The sequence below is a fragment of the Labeo rohita genome, chromosome 1 (assembly GCF_022985175.1).
Source record: "Labeo rohita strain BAU-BD-2019 chromosome 1, IGBB_LRoh.1.0, whole genome shotgun sequence".
NCBI classification, from domain to species: domain Eukaryota; kingdom Metazoa; phylum Chordata; class Actinopteri; order Cypriniformes; family Cyprinidae; genus Labeo; species Labeo rohita.
This window is the reverse complement of record NC_066869.1, coordinates 25,656,799-25,680,495: the sequence shown is the minus strand read 5'-3', so window position 1 is coordinate 25,680,495 and position 23,697 is coordinate 25,656,799. Positions and strand designations below refer to the sequence as shown.

Genomic DNA, 23,697 nt, shown 5'->3' with positions numbered 1-23,697 from the left:
TAATATTGAGAAATATTTTTACTATTTAAAATAACTGCTTTCTATTTGAATATATTTCAAAATGTAATTTATTCCTGTGATCAAAGCTACATTTTCAGCATCATTACGCCAGTCACATGATCCTTCAGAAACCATTCTAATATGCTGATTTGCTGTTTAAAGCTGTTTTTTTTTTTTCAGGATTTTTTGATGAAAAGAAAAAATATCTGAAATAAAAAGCTTTTGTAATATTATACACTATACCATTCAAAAGCTTGGAGTTGGTTTATTTATTTATTTATTTTGGGAAAGAAATTATACAAATTAATACTTTTATTTAGCAAGGATGCTTTAAATTGATCAAAAGTGATGATAAAGACATTTATAATGTTACAAAATATTTCAGATAAATGCTGTTCTTGTAAACTTTCTATTCTTCAAAGAAACCCCCCCAAAAAATTCTACTCAGCTGTTTTCAACAAAAAATAATAAATCTTTGTTTGAGCAGCAAATCAGCATATTAGAATGATTTCTGAAGGATCATGTGACTGGAGTAATGATGCTAAAAATTCAGCTTTGAAATCACAGGAATAAATTACATTTTAAAATATATTCAAATAGAAAACAGCTATTTTAAATAGTAAAAATATTTCAAAATTTTACTTTGGATCAAATGAATTTAGGCTTGGCGAGCAGAAGAGACTTCTTTAAAAAACATTAAAAATCTTACTGTTCAAAAACTTTTGACTGGCAGTGTATGTTCAGTAAATGAATATTTATAAATAAGTTAAATAAATAATAATTAAATCATAGACATTTTTTAAATTGCTTATTATTCAAAGTTCACCTTGGATATTGCTGTTGCCTCTAGTAATTATTTTGTTAATTTACAACCTATTTTGGGTTCATTGTAAGCCAGCCATATAGTACTTTTTTAAAAATAGTTAAATAAAACTATGGTTAAATGTTTAACCCAACTACTGGGTCAAAACATCTCAGTTGCTGGGTTTGTTAATATTTCACCCAGCGCTGGGTTGTGTTTAACCCAGCGTTTTTTGAGGGTATTTAAAACAAAAATATAACTTGTAACTGCACAAATTGTTTTCACCCTACAAATTATAACAAAGTAACAAAGTAGAGGGCCTTTAAAGCCACAGTCACACTTTATGTGAAATATCTATGGACATGTAACAGTCATGATATACTGTCACACTTTCTTTTTTAAAATACGCAATCTACTTCACTACAGTCCTGCAGATTTGAAGTTTGTATTGTTTTTCAGCTAAGAGGTCACGGTGTGATATATTCATCTTCTGTTGGTTAAAGTATCAATATATATAGTATATAGTAATATAGTATATATAGTATATATTTTGTGTTCAACAGAAGAAATTCAGTCATTTAATTTTGGTACAACATGAGGATGAATAAATGAAGACAGTATTTTTTATTTTTGGGTGCTTTAAGATTGAACTGATCTCTCTCTCTTTTGACCTCCCAGATCATACCTTCATCTCACTTACTCTTTCCCTGCTGAATTGTTTTCAGTTTCCTTTCCAATTTTGGGTGGGTGCACTTCATGTGAACATTAACATGTTGTGTCTCTCCTGTAGAACACAGCTCTAGATAAGGAAACCATCCAGCTTTCTCGTCGGCGTCAGAACCGCAGCCCCCCACCTCCAGGAAAGAGCCCTTCCTCCACCCACCCAGAGAGACGACGCTCCCATAAGGGACGCTCATCTGTCCAATTGGAGGACTCAAGGAACGCTGCTCCCGTTGAGCCTTTAGCCTCAACAACCCCCAATGCACCATCAGCACCTCTGCCCTCCCCTCACTCTGCCCCACCTCCCTACTTCCCAGAATGCACCACTGAGGCAGAGGCCAGCAAGAGCCTGCCAAAGGAAGAATAATAATACTTAGGGGAAAAAATATGGAGACAATGTCAAATATAAATACATATATATCAACTCTGCGGATCTTTGAAACTTAATACTAGCTAAAAGGCTGGAATACACTTAATGATTTTCCCTACGTGGTCTCACGACATAAACGTACCTCTGGGGACTTTCTCGCAAGGTGTTTCATGAGATCAGGTTGGATTTTCCCCCTGATTTGTACATTCTGGAGAACGTAAGAAACAGTCTGCAGATTTCACAGAAAACTGTGTATGATTAGCACATATTACCATTTCTTTAGTTACAGATTATGATTCCACCAGTTGAGAGAATATCAAACAGTGATATTTGAGCCGATTATAGAACACACATATTGTTTAAATTTGTGTCTCCTTGCAATGAGGTGTAGATTCTGAGTGAGTTTGTTGTGTTTGGAAATACCTGAAAGCAGGGTTACCAGGTCTCCGAAACAAAACTATACCAGTGACTACTCAAAACTAGCCCAGTAACCCTATCCCAAGTATCAAAACTCAAATGACATATTTTACATATTAAACAATACGTATTTAACAGTCACTGTTCTGTGTTGTACACAGTTTCATCAAAAAGGAGCTCAAATATTCCCTACTAGTTTCTCTTCCTCAGAAAACTTAACATCAAACTTTTGTATAGTGTGTAGTTCACCCAAAATTTTGTCATCATTTATGCACTCTCAAGTTGATATTCAAGAAGATATTTTGAAGAATGTAGGTAGACAAAGAGTTTCTTGTCCCTCATGTTTTTTTCCATACTATGGAAGTCAGTGGGGACCAGCAACTTTTTTGTTACCCGCATTATTCAAAATATCTTTTATGTTCAGCAGAAGAAGGAAATTCGTATACAGTTGAGGTCAAAAGTTTATGTACACCTTGCAGAAACTGCAAAATGATAATTATTTTACCAAAATAAGAGGGTTAATACAAAATGCATGTTATTTTTTTATTTAGTACTGACAAATAAAAGATGTTTTCATATAGTTCACAACAGAAAATAATAGTTGAATTTATAAAAATGACCCCGTTCAAAAGTTTACATACACTTGATTCTTCTTTTTTGTTTTCTGAATAAAATAAAAAAAAAAAAAATTCCTCAAAATAAGAAAGATGTACACATTTATTTTGTTCAAAAGTTTTCACCCCCCCTCTTAATGTTTTTCCTTCTTAACAATATAATAGTTGCATATGAGTCTCTCAGTTGTCCTCAGTGAGAAAAGATGGATCTCAAAATCATACAATCATTGTTGGAAAGGGTTCAATTACACAAAAATGCTGAAAAACCTAATTATTTGTGGGACCTATAGAATTTTTTTGAAGAGCAGCAGCCAGTTTAACTGTTCAGGACAAACAAGGGACTCGTGAACAACTATCACTAAACAAAAATGCTGTATTCAAGTATTAAGAATCAAGCGTGTGTAAACTTTTGAACGGTGTCACTTTTATAAATTCAACTACTGTTTTCTCTTGTGGACTATGTGGAAACGTCTTTTATGTGAAATATGTTATTCAGGTCAGTACTAAAGAAAAAATAACATGAATTTTGTATGAACATTTTACAGATTGTGCAAGGTGTATGTAAACTTTTGACCTCAACTGTATGTTTTGCAGCAACTGTAATTGATTTTCATTTTTGAGTGAACTATCCCTTTAACCTGCAGCAACAGCAATTCCGCCGGAAAACAGTGGACTTGGCAACCCAATGTGATCCTTAGTCTTTTATTATATGCTGTCCAGTTTTTCCCCTGTAACAACTTATAATGTCAGCAAGTTTATGATGCCTAGCATTTTAAATTCTATTCTCTTTTTAAAAATCAGTTTAGTGTAATCCAGCTTTTACATTCAGTACTGTCTGTGTAACGGTCATCTGCTCGTCTCCCTGCTTTCTTCTTCTTCCAGTTTGGCTTCCGATTCCAGCACCCAGAGTGAGTTTTAAAATTTCATGTGTGTTTGATTGTATATAGGTTCTTTGGATATGAAAGATCCGCTCTGCTTTTGTATTTGCTGACGGGAACGGCTCACGTCCCGGTTATGAATAGCGAAACACTTTTTGGGGTGGATCTAAGTATGCTACTGGAAAAAGACTTTGAAACTGGCAAGAAACTTGTCCTGCTGAAACTTGAAAGTACGTTTTCTTTGAGTGTATGTTTGAAAATAGACTGCTTGACTTTTTGACTCTGCTGAAGAAACACAAGAAAGCACTTCGCAATTGTGGGTGTGTGTTTTCTTAAGAGGGTGTGTCTAGCACTACTGTGTTCTGGGGTCATTTTGCAGTAGTTTAGAGTTGCCTTCATATGAGCCAGCAAAGCAGGAAATAGGGATTGTTAATAGTTTTGTTCTTTTGCTAATTTATTTGTACAGATTAGACAAAATGTGAAATTGTATTTTAGAATAGGTTAGTTTGACATTTACAATCCAGAGTCATTAAGTGCACGATATTTTGATTTCTCTGTTGCAATAGTATTAGATTACAATCTAAAGTCTTGGATTATTCATCTGTTGTTCCATGTACTACTTCTGTACTTGTTATCTCTCTTTGCTTACCATGGCACTGATATCCTGAAACTGTCAGCCTGCAGGGATTGATGGAGTTTGTTAATTAAGGTCTAGGACATAATGCACTGCTTTTTTGACATGCTTTGGAGGTTTTGAGAAATATGGCAATATTCAGTATCATTTCTGGAAGGCTAGATTTCATGTTTAATAGCTGTCATTTTCTGTTTGTGTTCTTTATCATCACATAATCAAAGTAATGCAATAAAACTCTCTTGCTGTTGTTTATCCTTGTCTTGTCCTTATTATGCTATATGATCACAGAAACCCTACAAACCAACCAAATACAGTAGTTCAAAGTTTTGATTTCTTAAGTCTAGCGATAAAACAGCTGCGACATCGCCATCTGTTGGTTGAAGGGTGACACTACATCGAATTAAGTTTCCAACTGCAAAACTGATTTTATTTTATTCCATTTTTTTGTCCCATCTCGTTAATTTTAGCAAAAATGCAACTTTAAGCCTTTTTTGTCTTTTCTTTAATTATTGTTTTATTTTATTTTTGATTTGTTTATCTTTTTTCATATGAGTCTATTTATTTATTTATTTTGTTTTATTATTTATATTAATATTATTATTTATTTTATTTTCATGTGTGGTCATATTCAAATTTTAATGAATATTTTATTTTATTTAAAAAATTGAACTTTATGTGTATTCTTTACTAACTATGGTCTTAGATTTGTTTATTTTTTCATATTTTGAGTCAAATTATTTATTTATTTTGTTTTATTGTTTTGTTTTATTATTTATTTTATTTTTCACATGTGGTCTTTACTAATTACGGTCTTACATTTGTTTATCTTTTTCATATTATGAGTCAAATTATTTATTTATTTTTATTTTTATTTTATTTATTTATTTTGTCCCATCCTATCTTTAGCGAAATTGCAGCTCTACGCAGTACAGCATTCATTTATAGCAGAATAAGCGTCAGAATATTATAAAAAGGATGTGTGGTCTTTACTAATTATAGTCTTACATTTATTTATCTTTTTTGATATTATGAGTCAAATGATTTATTTATTTATTTTATTATTTCATATTTCATGTGTGGTCTTTACTAATTATGTTCTTATATTTGTTTATCTTTTTTCATATTATCCCATCTCGTTAATTTTACAAACTTGCAGCTTTAAGCTTTTTTTATTGTCTTTTCTATAATTATTATTTTATTTAATTTTTGATTTGTTTATCTTTTTTCATAGTATGAGTCTATTTATCTATTTATTTTGTTTTATTATTATTATTATTATTATTATTATTGTTATTTATTTTATTTTCATGTGTGGTCATATTAAAATTTTAATTAATAGTTTTTTTTATTTAAAAAATTGTCAGATTTTAAATTAAATTTATTTGTATTCTTTACTAATTATGGTCTTAGATTTGTTTGTCTTTTACGCATGAGTCAATTTATTTATTTATTTATTTATTTATATTTTGTATTTTATTTATTTATTTATTTATTTTGTCCCATCTTAACTTTAGCGAAACTGTAGCTCTAAGCTGTACAGCATTTGTTTATAGCAGAATAAGTGTCCGAATATTATAAAAAGGACCAAAAAAACTTTTATTTCAGTAATGAATTAATTTTAGTTTATTTTATTAGTTTATTTTATTTTACATACTATTTATAGTCTTACATTTGTTTATCTTTTTTCCTATTATGAGTCAAATGATTTATTTATTTATTTTATTTTATTTTATTTTTCTCCCATCTCGTTAACATTAGCGAAATTGCATCTCGAATATGTTGTTATGTGTCCGGATATTATGAAAAGGCCAAAAGTATTAAGCAAAATATTAACCACAAAAATGGTCATATTTTTATTTCATTAATAATTAATCTAACAAGCCTATATATTTTCTAACGTTGTTGTCGTGATAGGCTTTCAAATATTTTGTATAGTAATGACCTCTAAACTGGATATTTCACCTGGTATTTTACTTAGAAAAGTTAGAGAAGCTAATCAGCGCCACCTACTGCCTAAAATTATTAGGCTGTAATAAAAGCTTGGCCTCAGGCAGCAACGGTAATTTAAAAAGTATTAGCCAGAAAACAAAGCAAAGCAAAAATAAATAAATAAATAAAAACAAAACAACGCACCTGTAGACGCAAAGCGCGATGAGGGAGAACTTAAAATACAGCAAGACACCAAAAGAGCTGCATTATTCATTTATGCTCACGTATTGAAATTAAGAATCAGAATCGGGTTGTTTTTAACAACCTTCCATCACCAACACAGACACAACATCTAACCAAGCAGAAATAATAAATATAAGGTTGCGTCCCACAAAACTCATTTACCCATAAGCCCCAATCGCGTCATACGCTATTGCGTCATGGCGTAAACGCCATTGGCCAATTCCTGTTGAGTCGGCCATATTGGAATTTGAAGTCTGCTATACTGTGAGCAAGTCGGCAGGCTCTTAGATTATATCTTTCAAATACAGTTCAATTTTACCCGTATTCGCAGCGCCAGAGCCTGGCATTGCACCCGAGATCCCGCTGTTTGTAGACGGAGCGCTGTCTGTGTATTTCGTGGGGTAGAAATGAGTCCTACAGACGCTAAACGCGGAGCGAAGCGCAGGAAGAATAAGCGGGGCGGCGGCGCAGGGAAGGCCGGAGCTCCGCCAACACCCTCCAGCAGCAGCGCACACGGAGACCCGAGCACCATCCCCAGCCTCAACGGAGAGGTGAGCGGCACCTGGGACATGCGAGGCGGCTAATGGTGCATCCGAGCCTGAATGCGGTGTAGTTTCGTCTAAATTTCATGATATTGCGGGCCTGGGAGAGCTCCTGTAGCTGATCTCACGTTTACATAGAGCCTGAGCTGAGCTTGACTGATCTAGAGCTTTAATCTTAAACACTTCTTGGTCTGATCACAGAAACATGGGAGGAAAATAGTAAAGACGTGTGTAAGGAGTATTTAAAGCGATTTTATGAAGTAAACACGGAAGTTTGAGTTGATCTGTGTCGCTCTGAGTGATGTGAAGCTAACTTGTCAAGCGCTGTTCAGTCTTAGCTCATGTGTTTACATATGTATTTCAATAATTATATTACTTTGTTAACCTTCCTACATAAAAAGAGAAATAGAGGGTAAAAAAACATCAGTTTATCAACAGCTATCCACAATAACGTTACCACATAGAAAGACAGACCTAATGCTAAAGATCTCAGAGTGTTCAAATTATTCACGTTACACGTCTTTATTTATAACTTTTAACAATGTCCGACTTGTTCATATTTAAAAGCTTATTTACTTTATTCAATACAATTGATGTAATAATTAGCCTTATGAACTCCAGCAGTGGTGTCAAGTTGGACCAAACCGGAAGTGCTTGAAAATAGTCAACGTTAAATGTCAACAAACCTCTTATTACGTCTGTCAGTGGTTTTGACTTGAGTCTTGTGCAAAGTTATGCTTTGGACTTAAATGTAGTATGATGTAATGTCATTTAGCACACTTATTTTCTAATGTATACCACAGACCTGCATTCTTACCTCAGTTTATCAGCTGCTTTCCTCTCCAGTTCCAGTTGTGTATTCATGGTGTCCAGCTGTAAGAAGTGTCAGAGAATGAATAGGCCACTCACAGCACAGGGTCCAGTGTTCAGGGCTTTGTCAGAGACTTATTCTTTCTTGTGGTACGCCTCTGTTTCCAAGGGAACCACATCTGTAGCTTAACAAGAGTATCAGTCTGTGTTGACATAAGCTAGCAAAAGACCATTTCATCACTGGACTGTACACAGCACTTTGGCTTGCATGGGTTTTGGTTAATGCGATTTCAGCAACCTGAGGGCGAATGTTGTGAAGATGTCATTAGTCAGAAATCATAGGCAGTTATATATATATATTTTTTTTTTTTTTTTTGAAAAAGACTGAAAATAAAAGCACACTTTGATGCAAGTTCGGTGTGAATTGACAGCCAAATTTAACTCGGGTCGACTCAGGTGAAGCGGTTTGTAGTCTATAGTGCAGAAGAGATCACATTCTCCGTTTCCTAATAGTACTATCAATTTTGGTTTTATGCTGAGGTGTTCTTGATCATTAGCCAAACACTTTTTGCTGTCATTTCCTAAACACTTCTTTCCTCTAACATTGGTTGGGCAGACAGCCATTGGTTAAGTCAATCTATCTGTCGGTTTGCTCAAGGCAACCAAGTAGTATTTGACTAATCTAACAACGAATGTCTCTGCGTATTAACCTGAGATAGAGAGCATTTGAACATTTAAAATATAAATTCATAAATTAGCTATAAAGCAATTCAACTTTTGATTTTTTTTTTTTTTTTTTTTTTTTTGTGGATTTTATGATGTGGCTCTTGCTGTCTTTATTCTCACAAGAACTGATTTATTGAATAACTGATAACATGCTGGCTACTTTACTTAGTTTAAATGGAATTTCTTTCATGGTAAACATCCACAGTTAACAGCTGTCACATTATTTATGATAAATGTTGTCACCCAAGATGTTAATTTCTTTCTTTCTTCAGCCGTAAAGAAATTGTTTTTTGAGGAAAACATTTCAGGATTTCTCTCCATATAGTGGACTTCTATGGTGCCCCTGAGTTTGAAGATCCAAAATGCAGATTAAATGCAGCTTCAAAGGACTCTGAACAATCCTAGTCGAGGAAGAATGGTCTCATCTACCCAAACGATTATTATTACCAAAACGATTATTGTTATTTATTTTTTTTTTTAAAAAAAAGACAATTTGTATGCTTTTTAACCTCAGATGCTCGTCTTGTCTAGCTCTGCGTGAACTCTGTGTATTCAGGTTTAAGACAGTTAGGCTACGTTGAAAAACTCTGACCCAGTGTTTACAAAGTGAACGTGCAAAGAAGATCATTACAGAAAAAGGTAAAACAGCGATGTAGGACGATTTTGAATTTGGAGAATAAAATGAGAGGGGATACACAGAGTTCACACAGAGCTAGACAAGACGAGCGTTTGAGGTTAAAACGTATATAAATTGTCTTTTTATTTTTTTAGAAAATAATTGATCGTTTTGCTAGATAAGACTGTTCTTCCTCGGCTGGGGTCGTTTAGAGCCCTTTGAAGCTGCATTTAAACTGCATTTTGCAAGTTCAAACTTGGCGGTACCATAGAAGTCCACTATATGGAGAGAAATCCTGAAATGTTTTCCTCAAGAAACATAATTTCATAAGGACTGAAGAAAGAAAGACATGAACATCTTGGATGACAAGGGGGTGAGTACATTATGTGTATCTTTTTGTTCTGGAAGTGAACTTCTCCTTTAAGATGATCTGGATAGCTGCTTTGTCTTGACTGCTATATTAAATTACAACATTTAACAGATTAATTATAGCTGAAGCACAGGAAGGAAAATACACTGTATGCAAAGAAAACTTCGCTATTGCTTATTTTGCAAAAGTCAAAATGAAAAAGTCCTTCAATCAAACATGGAATTTTTTTTTTTTTGCTCTGGGAAGTACTGATTTGTTTTTTTTTTAATGGTTTTGTGCCAGTAATTCACCACACAGAGCGACCTGTCCATGTTGGCCCCTGCCTAATTTGTCTAGTTTCTACCAAATGAAGGAGGAATTTGCACCAAAATATTGTAGATTTTGATGCACACATTGCCTTTAACATCAGCAACCAAAAATATCGAAAGCATTTTCTTATTTTGCATGTTTATTTAAAGCTGCAGCCCATCACTTTTTACGCTTCATCAGTTAATAAACAGAAACTGCATGCGTCTTGAGGAAGAACATTGTAGCTGGAACTACTACTCTCTGTTTATGTCTGACAAATCATGCAGGTGCTGGGCTACTCCGCAGCGGTTTCTAACAGAACAGTCGAAAATAGTCCGAATATAAAAACTCATGAAAACACGGTTTTAAAAATGTTTCAAGATGTACGTTTTGTAAATTTTGAACACTAAAACATTACAGACTGCAGCTTTAACTTGCAATTTGCAATTTACTGCTATTTATCATTAGACCTAAGACCCATTTTGGGTTGTGACCCATCAGTTGGGAATCTTTGATAACAGGACACAGGAAAGGAAAGATGAAGTACATTTGGAAGGAATACTTTCATCATATTTCATCTTCACAGAATTATTATATAAAAATAGGTGTTCTACTACCATCAGGGTTCATTCAAGGTAAGGCTTTATCTAGTGAACTGATTTAACTCTGCATGGTGTTGCAAAAGGTTTTTCCGTGAGATTTGGGAGCTACGATTAGTGCATTTAGGTGGCACTCTTTTAGCTTCAAGCTGAAGTCGTAAACAACAGAGTGCATGTAATTGCATTATTGTAATAAGTTTATAACCTTGAGACTTTGGAGAGAGATAGTTTATGGCCGTCTTTCTCTTTAGGTCCCAGTGAATGGCGCTCCACAGTTTTCAGAAGGGCCAGTAAACGCTGACTTCTCAGGAGTCCAGGTAACAGGCAAATCTCTCACCTTGCAACACTTCTACAGTGCTCTGCTGTATTTGCATTTCCTCTGTGTGGTAGCACAACTGTGATTTCCTGACAGCCTGCTCCGCTTTGAGTTGGGTTACTGTTTTGAAGCGTATTCTTGCACTGTGTGTCTTCTAGAGTGTTGATTCATTGATCTCCTGTAGCCAAAGGCCATTAGTGCAATTTGAGAATATTCCGTATGGGAAGTTTATGTTTTGAGCAGAAGTGAAAGCTGCTTTCTCACAGTTTGTCTATTTTGCTGTGTTTCACTCAGACCCCATTCACTTTCGGGGTGAACCAGAGGGCCCCCTACACCACAGGTGACCGTTGCCTGCTGTGTCGCAGTGAGCGCAAGGACATCGTCTCCCAGGACATGGGAGGATCCAGTCAGAATGGCACAGCCCAGTCGCCCAAATCTTCCAGCGCCCTTCAGTTGCCTCTGTACGTCTGCTCAGACTGCAAACGCACCGTGGAGAAGGACGATCGTCAGCCTCCCCTCGACCAGTCTCTGTTGGTATGTTTTGTTGATTCAGCACTTGCAGGTTTTACTCTGCCTCTAGTATTAAAAAACATAATTGGACAAATAATGAGTCTGAATTCCTGTAATTAACTTGTTCATTTTTAGCTGAGTCAGAGTGTTGAATGTTTAAAGGAATGTTCAAAGTTTTCTCCCTAAAGCAACAAATTGTCTCCAGTCATATCATTAGCCATATAAAAGCTGTTTTATTTTACATGGATGAGGTTGCCAGATGGGGGCTACCATGTTGAGATCACATGACTGGCCAAATACTTCTTTACTGAAACAAATACTGCTTTATTTGAGTAAACTTAGGGTGACTATATGTCCTATAAATCCTGGACATGTCCAGGCGAGGATCTTTTAACTGCATTTTTTTTTTCTTTTTCTTTTGTTTCTGTTGTTTTCATACTTGCTTGAGGGTAATGGCTGAAAAGTAGTTTGACCAATAACATGCAGGCCAGAAAGTGGGATCTACAAAGAACAGTAAAATCAGTGCAAATACTCATACATATTATGTATGAGGACTTTAGAGAGCACGTCAATAGGAAAACAAAGGACATTTTAGGCAATTTTGAAATTTTGACCCGGACACGTCCAGGACAAAGAGTCTGTTTGGTCACACTAGTAAACCCTGTTTTGTTTGACATTTAAGCTTGTGATATAAATGAATTAAGCCATTTGGAGTCAGTATAAGTCTAAGATGATTGCCAGGGCAGTATTTAAAAAAAACAAAGATAGGTACCACCATTGTCCCTGTTCTGTTGGTTTGGAAAGAGATCTCTAGTATCATTTCACTGCACACTGATTTCACAGGTAGGTAGTTGTACTGTTTTCCTGTTGACATGTTTTTGGTAAGGTTGTTTTAGAGCAGATCTTTCTAAACTTCAGAGGCACAAGTTTTGACTTAGTCTTAAGGTCATTGCACACTGAGTCCACAATTTTCGCACGTTAAAAAATAAATACGACCTCACATTGTGTCAATCGAGTTTACACACTGTGTCTGAAAATTTTGTACGTCATAAAAATGTTTGGATCAGGTTAGATTTTCTGCGTTTTCGCATCCGTAGCAAGCATTTTATTAGTACAAGATGACGAATATGAAAAAACTGAAAAACGCATATGAAAATTTCAGACTCCGTGTGCAATGACCTTTAGTCTTTTGACCAAAATGGCATTTAGTCTTAGTCATATATTAGTCAGATGCCTGTCGTTGCGGCGTCACACCGACAGAGGCCGCTCCCACGATGGTTGATTGACATGAGCGTTTTACCTCAGATCAGCTGTAACAGTCCACCCTCTTTGTTTTGATGCTGGAGCGGGGATGTAAGTTAGACAAGAATATCTCAGATTGAGCAATTAAGGTGTTGTGTTGCTGGATGTAATAATGAACATAGTGGTCGTCATTTACTCACGACATTTGAGCCACTGAAGATGCAGTAGATTATGTTTGTTTGTGAAGGAAATGTGCCTCACGATCTACATATATCCGTCTATGTTCGCGCGAATCATTCATGATCCAGCTTCACTTACAGCAGAAGTGAGTATAAGGGTTCTTTTTAATGAATCTTTGCAATCGCCTTTCCTAATAATGTGCTAGTTAGCAAGTTTAGTGGCTAACGCGGCTAAAGTAAACAGGCTCGTCTCTCCACAGAGAGAAGAGAGGGGCGGGCCGAGCAGAGCTCATTTGCATTTAAAGCAGCCTCGACCAGAATGAGATGATTTTTGCAGAGCTTATTTTGGCAAGGTCAAAAGGGTGTTGTTTACACAACCATTGAGAATTTTTAACCAAAGTATATTATAGACTTTTCATTAAGACCCTAAAGAATCATATCAACTTGTGGAAAATGGGCATCCAGTGACCCCTTTAAGCATGTCTCTCAAATTACCAAACTCATTGTATAGTGATAGACACAGATTTAACTGCTGTGACACACAACATGCCTTTATATTAAAATTAAATGAAATCACTTCTCATAAAGAAACAAGAACATGGTCTTCTTTTCAGTGAAATACCAATGGTTATATAGGCTAATTATGCAGTCATTACAACTTGTTTATAACATTCTTCATTCTTTCAAGCAGACATATTTATATTAATAAATTTAGATCAATCTGTATTAGGGCAACTAAAGTGATTCAGTCAAGAGCAGTGAGTGATTTTCCGTCTTTCTATTGTTGCCTGATTAACATCAATGTCACAGACAGTAGCAACTAAAGTAGGCTGCTGTCCCTTTAAAACCATATGCACAGATGCAGTGTACTGATACGTGTCTGATATTCTCTCAACTGTTTTACGTTCACCCAAGACGTAACCGAGTATGTTTACATGAATACTCGTCAAAAACGACAATGCTTGTGCTCTGTGTGAGAGGTGCTGCTTCAGTGTGTGTGCTTGAGTTTCTCTTTTGCGTAGTCCAGTTTATCCGTATGCCTGCTCTTCTCTTACTCCCAGATATTGACATTTTTGAGACATGCAGCAGCAAATGTATGCTGGCTTATGTCCCGCCAGATAGATCAGTAGGCTATGATACAGATCAAATGTACACATCTAACCTCCTAACCAGGCAGCTTCTTTCTGAATGAATATCTTCCCAAATCTTCCCTTTTGTATCTTGTTTTTATTCGTTGACAAAAATGTCAGTAGATTTTCGTCATAGTTTTTGTCATTCAAAACAAGTTGTTTCGTTATCATCTCATTTTCATTGGTGAAAAAATGTCGTTAACTGAAATTATTCGTCGACGAAATTAACATTGGTTCCATCAGCATTCCATCAGCACACTTCCATAAAAATGTTTAAACCATTTTGTTGTGAAGATAAAATGATCAGCTGTATTGTCTGTACAACTGAATTGGATCTGAAAAAAATACTGCATATTATATTTCATCAAAATCTGTAACAAAAGCTACATAGACATACAGTTCACATATCTATTGGATTTAAATCTATACCTGTGTTGAACAGCACTTAAATGACATTATGACAGCTACATTCAAATTGAAGAGTGATGTGTAGAATATTTTTGAAAAAATAATGGAAAAACAGAGTTGAGTGCAAAAACATTCTGTGTGAATGACTCCTTAAGGATTTAATGTCTGACTGTATAGATGTTAATTTAAGGCAGAGATCAGATTAGCAGAGAAACATTATTACCTTGTTAGGGAGCTAAGGGTATTCAGAGGACAGGTGCAACCAGAACAGAAATTTCTTTACTTGTGCAGTCAGGTACACTTAATGAGGATGATGCACTGTCATACGCCGCCCCACATTGCGTCAAAAATATGCATCTATCAGTGCATTTTGGAATAGAATGTTTGTGGTCTTTCTGAGTGGCTGAAATCTTTATTTTTTTTTTAAAGAATTAATTGAATACATTTAGTAATGAGCAGGATATTTCACCTTGTTATTACGGACAATATAAAATATTTTAGATATGCCCTATAATGTAACCATGAGAAAATATATTTAAAATATATTTTAATTTGATGTAGCTTTGGCTGTGGCACCCCTGCAGTACTTCTGTTGCCCACTGGGGACTGCAACCCACAGTGTGGAAAGCTCTGTTTTAGAGTATGTGCTTGTTGCTGCTTGATTTACCTTGTTTCATATGACTTGTTTTAACTTTTGGAATTGCAATTCTATTCCAAATCCAAGCAAAATAAATAAATTCAGTGAAACTATTAAAATAAATAATTAAATAAATAGGCAGAGTAGCTTCTAAAAGATGCATGATCAATTTTAACCATTTAATTAAATCAAAAATGTGACTTTTTAAATAATATTCCAGTGCATCTCTACTTATCTGGTCCCTTTTTTTGTGTTTCCATCTGATAGCATTTACCTTTAAGTGTAAGTAGAAGTTGCCCTATGTGGTTGACACATTCTGTATACTCTGGTTGTATAATTTTATAATGTTCTTGTCACCGCAGTGCTCTTTCTTCCAAAAGCAATTTTGAAAAGCACCTGTAGGGAGTAGCTGTACCTTTTTTTTTTTTTTTTTTTTTTCCATTTTCCCACATGTCAACATTATCCAACACTAATTTGAAGTATAATCTAAGTAGCAGCAGTGGGGATGAAAAAACAAAGTGGTGGTACATACTTCTTTTCTTGTTCTTCCTCAGAATCAGGACTTCTTATTGCACATGCCAGTGGGTAATGGCGGTTTGTCCCAGGAGCCCTTGGGGGCCGGAGGGAGACTGACAGTCGGTGCTCCTACACTGCCTGCTCCAGATCTCAGCGCTCCCCTCACTGCAGACACAGTGTGTAGCTGTGAGGCCTGTTATGAGCGGAGGTGAGTTCTTCATCTGACTTTTTTTTTTTTTTTTTTTTTTTTTTTTAATATTTTTTATATATATATGTTGTGGGGTCAGTTTAAATTGGTCTTATTCACAACAAAATCTGTTGTTGGTCTAATCAAGACTTGTTTATTTCCCCTTCTACAATGGTTTGATTATGGTGTCTTTGGTCAGGGAAAGCACTGCTGAATCAGAGCGGGAGTCACAACAACTGCAGAATCACTGGTCTGAGGTCAGATACCTGGTCCGGTGCATTTACCGTCAGACTGGGACTCCGCTGGCTGATGATCAGGATCAGCCTCTTGACCGGGACAAAGAGAGCATGAAGGAACTCGTTGACAGGTACTCTTGAGGATAGCATTCTCCTAAGAGATTCTCCTAAGATCCAAAAGCAGTTTTTGGAGCAGTTTTATATTAGGTGCGCTTAACTACTCTGTGCTTACATAAAAAAAAAAGTACAGTGTACTTATAATGTTTATGTTGTATTGTAAAACACTTTTGCTGCTATTGTGGTGAGATACAGGTAAGGTTAGGAACAGGTTTGGTGGTACGGGTAGGTTATAATAAGGGATGGGTCAATAGTGCAATTACAAATGTACTTACAGTAATTAATTACAGAAGTAATTACATGCAGGTATTTTTTTAAAATGGTAGTACAATGTAAAAACATGTATGTACACAAAGTGCATTGTACCAAATTAATAATTAAAATATAAGTACATAGTAGTTAAGGCCACTTAATATAAAGTGGGACTCAGTTTTCAAAACATTTTTAGCTTATTAATCCCACCTTAATAGCATTGTAAGTGATTGCAGCTGTTTTGCTAATTTCCATTATTTACAGACAAACATGCTGTCTCCAATTTCAGCAAAGCCAAACACACAAAATGGTTCACAGGCAGAACTTTTTTCTGTCTAGTTTTCTGATTGGTTAAAAAAAATATAGGCAACTTTACTGACTCTTGCTCTCCTTTTGTATTTTTTTATTTATTTATTTATTTTCTTGTTATAATTTTTATAAAATATACAGCCTAGGGCTGAACTCAGAGACAAGGGTGATTTCTCAGCTTACTTTTTACTTTTTGTATTTTAGATTTTTTTTTATGTCAAGTTAAAATGTTTTACGTAATAATTAAACATTAGACTAGAGTAAGACCTGCTGATAATTCAGCTTTGCCTTTACAGGAATAAATTGTTTTAAAATATAATAAACTAGATGAGAGTTACTGTATGTTTGATCAAATAAGGGCAGCCATTATGAGATTGAGAGACTTGTTTGTATAATATTAAAATACTTAAATAATTTAATAATGGGGTTTGCTACAAATAGTATTATCCATCACTCTGACGGCTAGGATGTTTTTTTTTTTTTTTATAAAGAATGTTAAAGTGCTGTATTGCAGGCTCTTAATGACAGCAAGCACTGCAGTCTGGTGGATCTGCTAACCCTGTGTAATAAACTGTCACATTAATAATTCCACTGGAAACTCTCATTTCTCTTTTCCCAAAGCCTAACCTTGCTTTCTCTTTATTTAGGCTTTGTGAGAAAGATCCCTACCAGTTGTACCAGCGTCTGGAACAGCAGGCGAGGGAGTACGTCTTAGAGATGAAAGTGCGGCTACTCAAGCACCTGTCCACAGGCTCGAAGGCACCCGGTGCAGCGGCTCAAGGGCCTCCACAGGCCCACCAGTTTATCTCACTGCTGCTAGAAGAGTACAATGCGCTTTGCCAGGCGGCCCGCACCATCAGCAGCTTCCTGCTCACCCTGGTGTGTTGTTACAACCCAACCATATGATACATTAATTCTGGTGTGGTCAAAAGTACTGTACTTCGCTATCAAGTCGATGCTTAAATTTTAAAAATGTAGCAATGCTTGTCTTTCTGCAGTGTTTTATTTATCATTATGACCTACTACTAGCACTGTTTTTCCTCTTTAGGAGAACGAACATTTGCAGAAGTTTCAAGTAACATGGGAGCTCCACAATAAGCACCTTTTTGAGAACTTGGTGTTCTCTGAACCCATCCTGCACAACAGTCTACCTGCCTTAGTGGCCCAGCTCAGGTATAGTCTTTGTTGAATTTGCTTAAAACTTTATTATTATAGCAGTGCTCTGCGTGTATAGATGCCATTATTTTGTTTTTGTTGAACAGGCAGGGCACAACATCCCATGATTCATACAGTGAGGATATGTACCGTACATTGCTGGAGAGATACCATCAGCTAGACCAGGAGATGAGTGCAGTGGCTCTTGAATGGCTGGAGTGTGAGAAGAGAATTGATGACTATGTTGATGAGCAGGTATATTTTGTTGGCCAATAATGTGAATGTAACCTCACTGAGCTAATCTTTGGTGGCTTTCTTGCACGATCTTGCATCTGATACCGGTTTTGCCTGTTTGCAGTTGCTTTTCAAGGTTGAAGGTCAGAATCTCACAAATCAAAGGACAGAACCACATAAGTCCTTAATTAATAGAAATGTAAGTTGAAGTCACTCATAATGCATTATTAATTTTCATTCATGATTTTGTTCTTTACAAAGCAGTTCATTGATGATGAGCTAAATGAGTTTCTTCTTTTTTAATAAGATGTCTTTAAGAACCAAGCAGCGGATGCTTAAAGAAGATGCAGAGATTTTCAAACAGAAACGATTTTTTGAAGAGCAGGTACATTTTCTTTTGAAAATAAAAAAGTTGAGTTGTTGAGTCTAGTTTACTCAAATTAAGGTCTGCATGTACAGTGCTTTCTGGACATCTAATGAAAGTAATATTAAAGGGATAGGTCACCCAAAAATTAATATTCTGTAATTTATTACTCAGCTTCATGTCGTTCTAATCCAGTAAGATCTTTGTTCATCTTCAGAACACAAATAAAGATATTTTTTATTACATGAAATCCAACAGTTTTCTGATCCTGCATAGACAGCAATGTAATTACAACATTCAAGGCCCAGAAAAGTGGTAAGGGCATCGTTAAAATAATCCATGTGACATAGTTGGTTCAACTTTAATTTTATGAAGCTACGTTGAATGTGGTATGGCATTTTAGTTATCGCTGTTACAAAAATGTGTCACAAATGTGGTAGTAACAGAAGTATATTCAGCCCTGATGATATTAAAATGGTGTGTTTTCCTTGTAAAAGCAACTGTGTTTACAATCCACAATTATTGTGTTTACAGTTCCTACCAAACAGTAAAAAGTCTCTGGGTGGTGACAGTAAGTTCACAGACACAGTGAAACAGATGCTTTCATCCAGGCTGAGTATTCCAGACTGTCCCAACTGCAACTACAGACGGAGGTACTTTATTCAGTATAGTTTTATTAGTTTATATAGTTTTATTCAGTAATAATCTGGGTATACAGTAGAAGTCATGTCAAGTCATGTCAAAACAATGTTAATTATTTTACCAAAATAAGAGGGATTATCCAAATGATGCATGCTATTTTTTATGTAGTACTGACCTGAATAAGATTTTTTACTTAAAAGACGTCTACATATAGTTCACAAGAGAAAATAATAGTTGAAATTATAATCATGGCCCTGTTCAAAAGTTTACATACACTTGATTCTTAATACTGTGTTGTTACCTGAATGATCCACAGGTAGTGTTTAGTGACAGTTGTCCATGAGTCCCTTGTTTGTAAACTGCCCACTGTTCTTCAGAAAAATCCTTCAGGTCCCACAAAAACTTTTTAACATTTTTGTGTATTTGAACCCTTTCCAACAGTGACTGTGTGATTTTTGAGATCCATCTTTTCACACTGAGGACAACTGAGGGACTCATATGCAACTATTATAAAAGGTTCAAACGCTCGATGCTTCAGAAGGAGACACAATGCATTAAGAGCCAGGGGGTGAAAACATTTGATTTTGAAGATCAGGTTATGTTTGACCTATTTTGTCTTCTGGGAAACATGTAAGCATCGTCTGTAGCTTCAGAAGGGCAGTACTAAATGGAAAAAAATGTATATGATATGTAGGCAAAATAATAAAAATGTACACATCTTCATTCTGTTCAAAAGTTTTCACCCCTGGCTCTTAATGCATAGCTTTTCCTTCTGGAGCATCAGTGAGCATTTGAACCTTCTGTAATTGGTGGAAAGGGTTCAAAAATACAAAGATGATGAAAAACCAAAGAATTTGTGGGACATAAAGGATCTGAAGAACAGCAGGCAGTTTAACTGTTCAGGACAAACAAGGGACTCAAGAACATCTATCACTACCCACACACACACACACACACTTCTATTATTTTAGAAAATAGAAGTGAAATTGCATACTGGTAACCTGTGTACTTATTGAGCTAATGCATTTACTTCCAGATGCACCTGTGATGACTGCAGCCTGTCTCACATCCTGACCTGTGGCATCATGGATGCTCCTATGGCAGAGGATCTGCATCTGAAGCTGCCCCTGCAGGCGGAACCTCACCGGGACTACCTGTCCGAGGTCCATCCTCCCAGCATGTCATCGGGCAGCTCAGGGTCCGGCTCGGCCCCAGGCTCCCCCATCACCATCCAGCAGCACCCACGCCTCATCCTGCCACAGGATGGCACCACCACATTGTGAGTTAACTGTTGTGTGCTTTCTGCTTAATATGAAATGAATCGGAGTACATAAACACTCATTTTTCGTTTAGGTCCCAGAAATATCTACCAGTTTTTTCCTCTGTGAAAATAACATTTACTACAAATACGATTCTGCAAATGTGCATCTTTAACCACACGTATCCTTATTAACAATCAGTCAGTAATGATGCGTGAACCTTAAGTACACATCACTGACAGTAATGACAACGCGAACTGTAGTAAGTGAGTCAAGTGTTGATTTAGTAAGGTGAGCTCATTCAGTGAAGGATTGATTTAAACCAGTAATTCTTGATTTGAAGCCTTTTTTGAATGATTCATAAAAGGAACCAGCTGATGACAGTCAGTTTTTGTGAGTCAGATGACATTGTTCACACTTTGTTTGTTTTTGTGTGTAGTTCTATGATGAAATTATGTTTATCAGCGCAATCAAGGAAAAAATCACACACACTACATTTAAAAGTGTGGGGTTAATAGGATCTTTGTTTGTTTGTTTGTTTGTTTTTGAAAGAAAGGTGTTATGATCATCATTATTTGATAAAATACACAGTTACAGTAATCATTAAATACTACAGTTTTACTTAACTTTTCTGTTTTTATATATATATATATATATATATATTAAAATATAAACCCTATCAACTCCAGCCCTTTGCACTGGAGTGTATGTAAATTAAAAATGCAGTCATTTGTAGGTATGGAAAAAAGTTTTTTGTTCCCTGTCTGCTTATTTTATGGCTGTATTTTATAATAATTTTATGAGCTGTCAAGGGTTTTTACGTGGGTTTTTTTTTTCTTTTTTTTTTTTTTTTTTTTTTTGTAATGTGTAGTACTGGTAATCGCTCTGTGGACAGTATTGCAAAATCAGATAAGGTTCAGATCAGACAACTTCCAATTATTATAGTCATTACTGTATTCATGTTTTCAGTGACTTCATAATGTACTTTCCTGCTGAGCGCACTCAGTTTCTGTTTTTCAATAATACAGTGTCATCAGTTTTTATTACATCACAACTCCCAACGCCTGAGTCATTAGGTTTCTTTTACTTTCCTTTTTCTGCCACAGCGATGATGAAGTGCCTCCGTTGTCTGCCATCTACCCTCTTAGTGGATACGAAGACCCTGCTGTGGTGGCCAGCATTAATGGCATCCACAGTCAGCTCAGTGGAGGAGAAGAGAGCATGACACTTAAAGATAAAGTAGGTGGCAGCTGATCATCTGACAGTGTTGTTGCCGCCTACAGTATAAAATAAACGTTTGTCAACTGGGAAAGTTTGACAATTGAATTTCGAATGTTACTAGGATGGTAATAAGTTCTCCTCTCTCATTCTCTCAGTCTTCACGGGGGAGCAGCAGCAGTAGCAGTTCCTCTGAAGGTGATGAGGAAGAAAGGGAGAGTGGTGGGGAGCCTCCAGGCCAAAAGGAGTCGCTGTCTGGAGGGAAAAATGACTGTCCGCCTCCATCATACCCTCATACCCAGGTCGAGCTTAGGAAATGATGTTACTGCGACTTTCCGAATATATATATCGGCTTAAGGGTTCAGGGTTTTATAAACTAAGCCCCCCAAGGGGTTGTAAGGAAAAAATATAGAATGTATTTTTAAGGGATGCAAAGTTCAAAATACTAATTAAATTTTAGTTGAATCATTTTTTTTCGGTTTTTACATTTTGCTTTCTAAACGCTGGTATGAAGTCTTAATCTCTCTGTTAGCTTAATAAAAGGTCGATATTTTTAGGATAATATTTGAATATAAATGTAAGATAAAATATATTTTAGATAGATAGATAGATTAAAATTACTGTTTTCTATTTTAATAAATTAAAAAATATTATTTGTTCCTGTGATTCCTGTGTAAAAAAAATTTTTTAGCATCATTACTCCAGTCACATGATCCTTCCGAAATCATTCTAATATTCTGATTTGCTGCTCAAAAAAAATAAATAAAATAAAATAAAAAAATATTATGTTGAAAACAGCTGAGTAGAATTTTTTCAGGTTTCTTTGATACATAGAAAGTTCAGAAAAAGAGCATTTAAAAAATTATAAATTAACATTAAAATGTCTTTATCATCACTTTTGATCAATTTGAAGCATCCTTGCTAAATAAAAGTATTAATGTATATAATTTTGGCAAGTTTGGCATACTGTATAATGTTACAAAAGCTTTTTATTTTAGATAAATGCTAATTTTTGGATCTTACTGTTCATCAAAGAATCTTGGAAAAAAATGGACTCGACTGTTTAAAAATTGATGATGATTATGATAATAATAATACTAATAATAATTTAAAATAATAATAATGTTTCTTTAACAGCAAATCAGCATATTAGAATGATTTCTGAAGGATGATGTGACACTGAAGACTGGAGTAATGATGAAAAATATAGATTTTTTTGTTTTTTGCTATACTTTGGATCAAATAAATGCAGGCCTGGTGAGCAGAAGAGATTTTTTAAAAACATTAAAAATCTTACTTTTAGTATAATCTTACAGATACATAGATATAAACATACACTCTCAAAATTATTCAGCCCCCCCAGAGACTAATCATTTAAGCTTTTCTGAATACTCAGTTTTTTAAAAGCACTGTATCTTTAACAGTTTAGTGGGATATTAAAAGTGAAACTGTTTATATATAATGTAATCTTTTTGAGTTATAATTTTTTTTTTTTTTTTTAAATACAGCTATATCATAATAATTCAACCCCTGTTCAGTATTGCTGCTCTTAAGTAGCTTATTTTTATGGTAGGGTAAAAAAAGTCAAAATGCAGTTAAGCCTTTGGAAACTATAACAACACTTAATCCGCTTAAGCTGTTACACATACGTATGTTTAGCCCATGCATGTGCTGAGGATGAATAACAAAAATGGCCTCTGGTGAAATTATAACTATTTGTTTTCTATTCAGGTGGATCAGGTACAACACCCGTGTGAATGTCATGTGTGCAATCAGGGCAACGGGGACGGTAGCACCTCCGGCCTGAACTCCACCTGTCTGCCTACCAGCAGGCTGCATGCAGGGGGTCACCAGTTCTTCTCAGAGAAGACAGCAGCGCACCCTGCCCTCCACCTCTACCCCCACATCCACGGTCATCTACCCTTACACAACCTCTCCCACCTGCCCAGACCACTGCTGCCCACCCTCTACTCCACCCCTCCGCTCACACACAGCAAGGTTAGACGCACGCACATGCACAGAAACACAGGAAATTCCCAGCCTTCCTTTTGAGAGATATGTGGGTTGTAGGTGCTCGGTGAATTTGCTGTTATGTTTCCAGCCACAAGGGGGGTGACTTGTATCAAAAATCTTAAAAAGGCACAGGTGGTAAATTTCACTTCTTACTGGGCATGTCCCTTTTCACATCATTGATCATTGCTTATCAAACATTGACGCAATGTCATCAT

At 35.6% G+C, this 23,697-nt stretch overlaps 2 protein-coding genes across 6 annotated transcripts in view; both read left to right on the top strand.

Moving 5' to 3' along the window:
• The window catches only part of dclk2a (doublecortin-like kinase 2a), a 60,525-nt gene extending 55,838 nt beyond the window's left edge, over positions 1-4,687 (top strand). For 4 of the 5 annotated variants that reach the window (XM_051117289.1, XM_051117280.1, XM_051117306.1 and 1 more), the window contains one exon: positions 1,593-4,687. In XM_051117289.1, the coding sequence (XP_050973246.1) occupies positions 1,593-1,889 (297 nt within the window). In that variant the 3' untranslated portion in view covers positions 1,890-4,687. The remainder of the gene's footprint in view (positions 1-1,592) is intronic. The other variant, XR_007828265.1, reaches the window with a different exon arrangement.
• Positions 4,688-6,845: 2,158 nt separating this feature from the next.
• The window catches only part of fam193a (family with sequence similarity 193 member A), a 28,670-nt gene continuing 11,818 nt past the window's right edge, over positions 6,846-23,697 (top strand). The window contains exons 1-15 of the mRNA XM_051111453.1: positions 6,846-7,158; positions 10,810-10,875; positions 11,169-11,408; positions 15,535-15,704; positions 15,883-16,050; positions 17,245-17,476; positions 17,646-17,770; positions 17,860-18,007; positions 18,111-18,185; positions 18,294-18,371; positions 18,885-19,003; positions 20,029-20,271; positions 21,358-21,490; positions 21,628-21,771; positions 23,201-23,467. Coding sequence (XP_050967410.1) covers positions 7,015-7,158; positions 10,810-10,875; positions 11,169-11,408; positions 15,535-15,704; positions 15,883-16,050; positions 17,245-17,476; positions 17,646-17,770; positions 17,860-18,007; positions 18,111-18,185; positions 18,294-18,371; positions 18,885-19,003; positions 20,029-20,271; positions 21,358-21,490; positions 21,628-21,771; positions 23,201-23,467 — 2,352 coding nt within the window. The 5' untranslated portion in view covers positions 6,846-7,014. The remainder of the gene's footprint in view (positions 7,159-10,809; positions 10,876-11,168; positions 11,409-15,534; positions 15,705-15,882; positions 16,051-17,244; positions 17,477-17,645; positions 17,771-17,859; positions 18,008-18,110; positions 18,186-18,293; positions 18,372-18,884; positions 19,004-20,028; positions 20,272-21,357; positions 21,491-21,627; positions 21,772-23,200; positions 23,468-23,697) is intronic.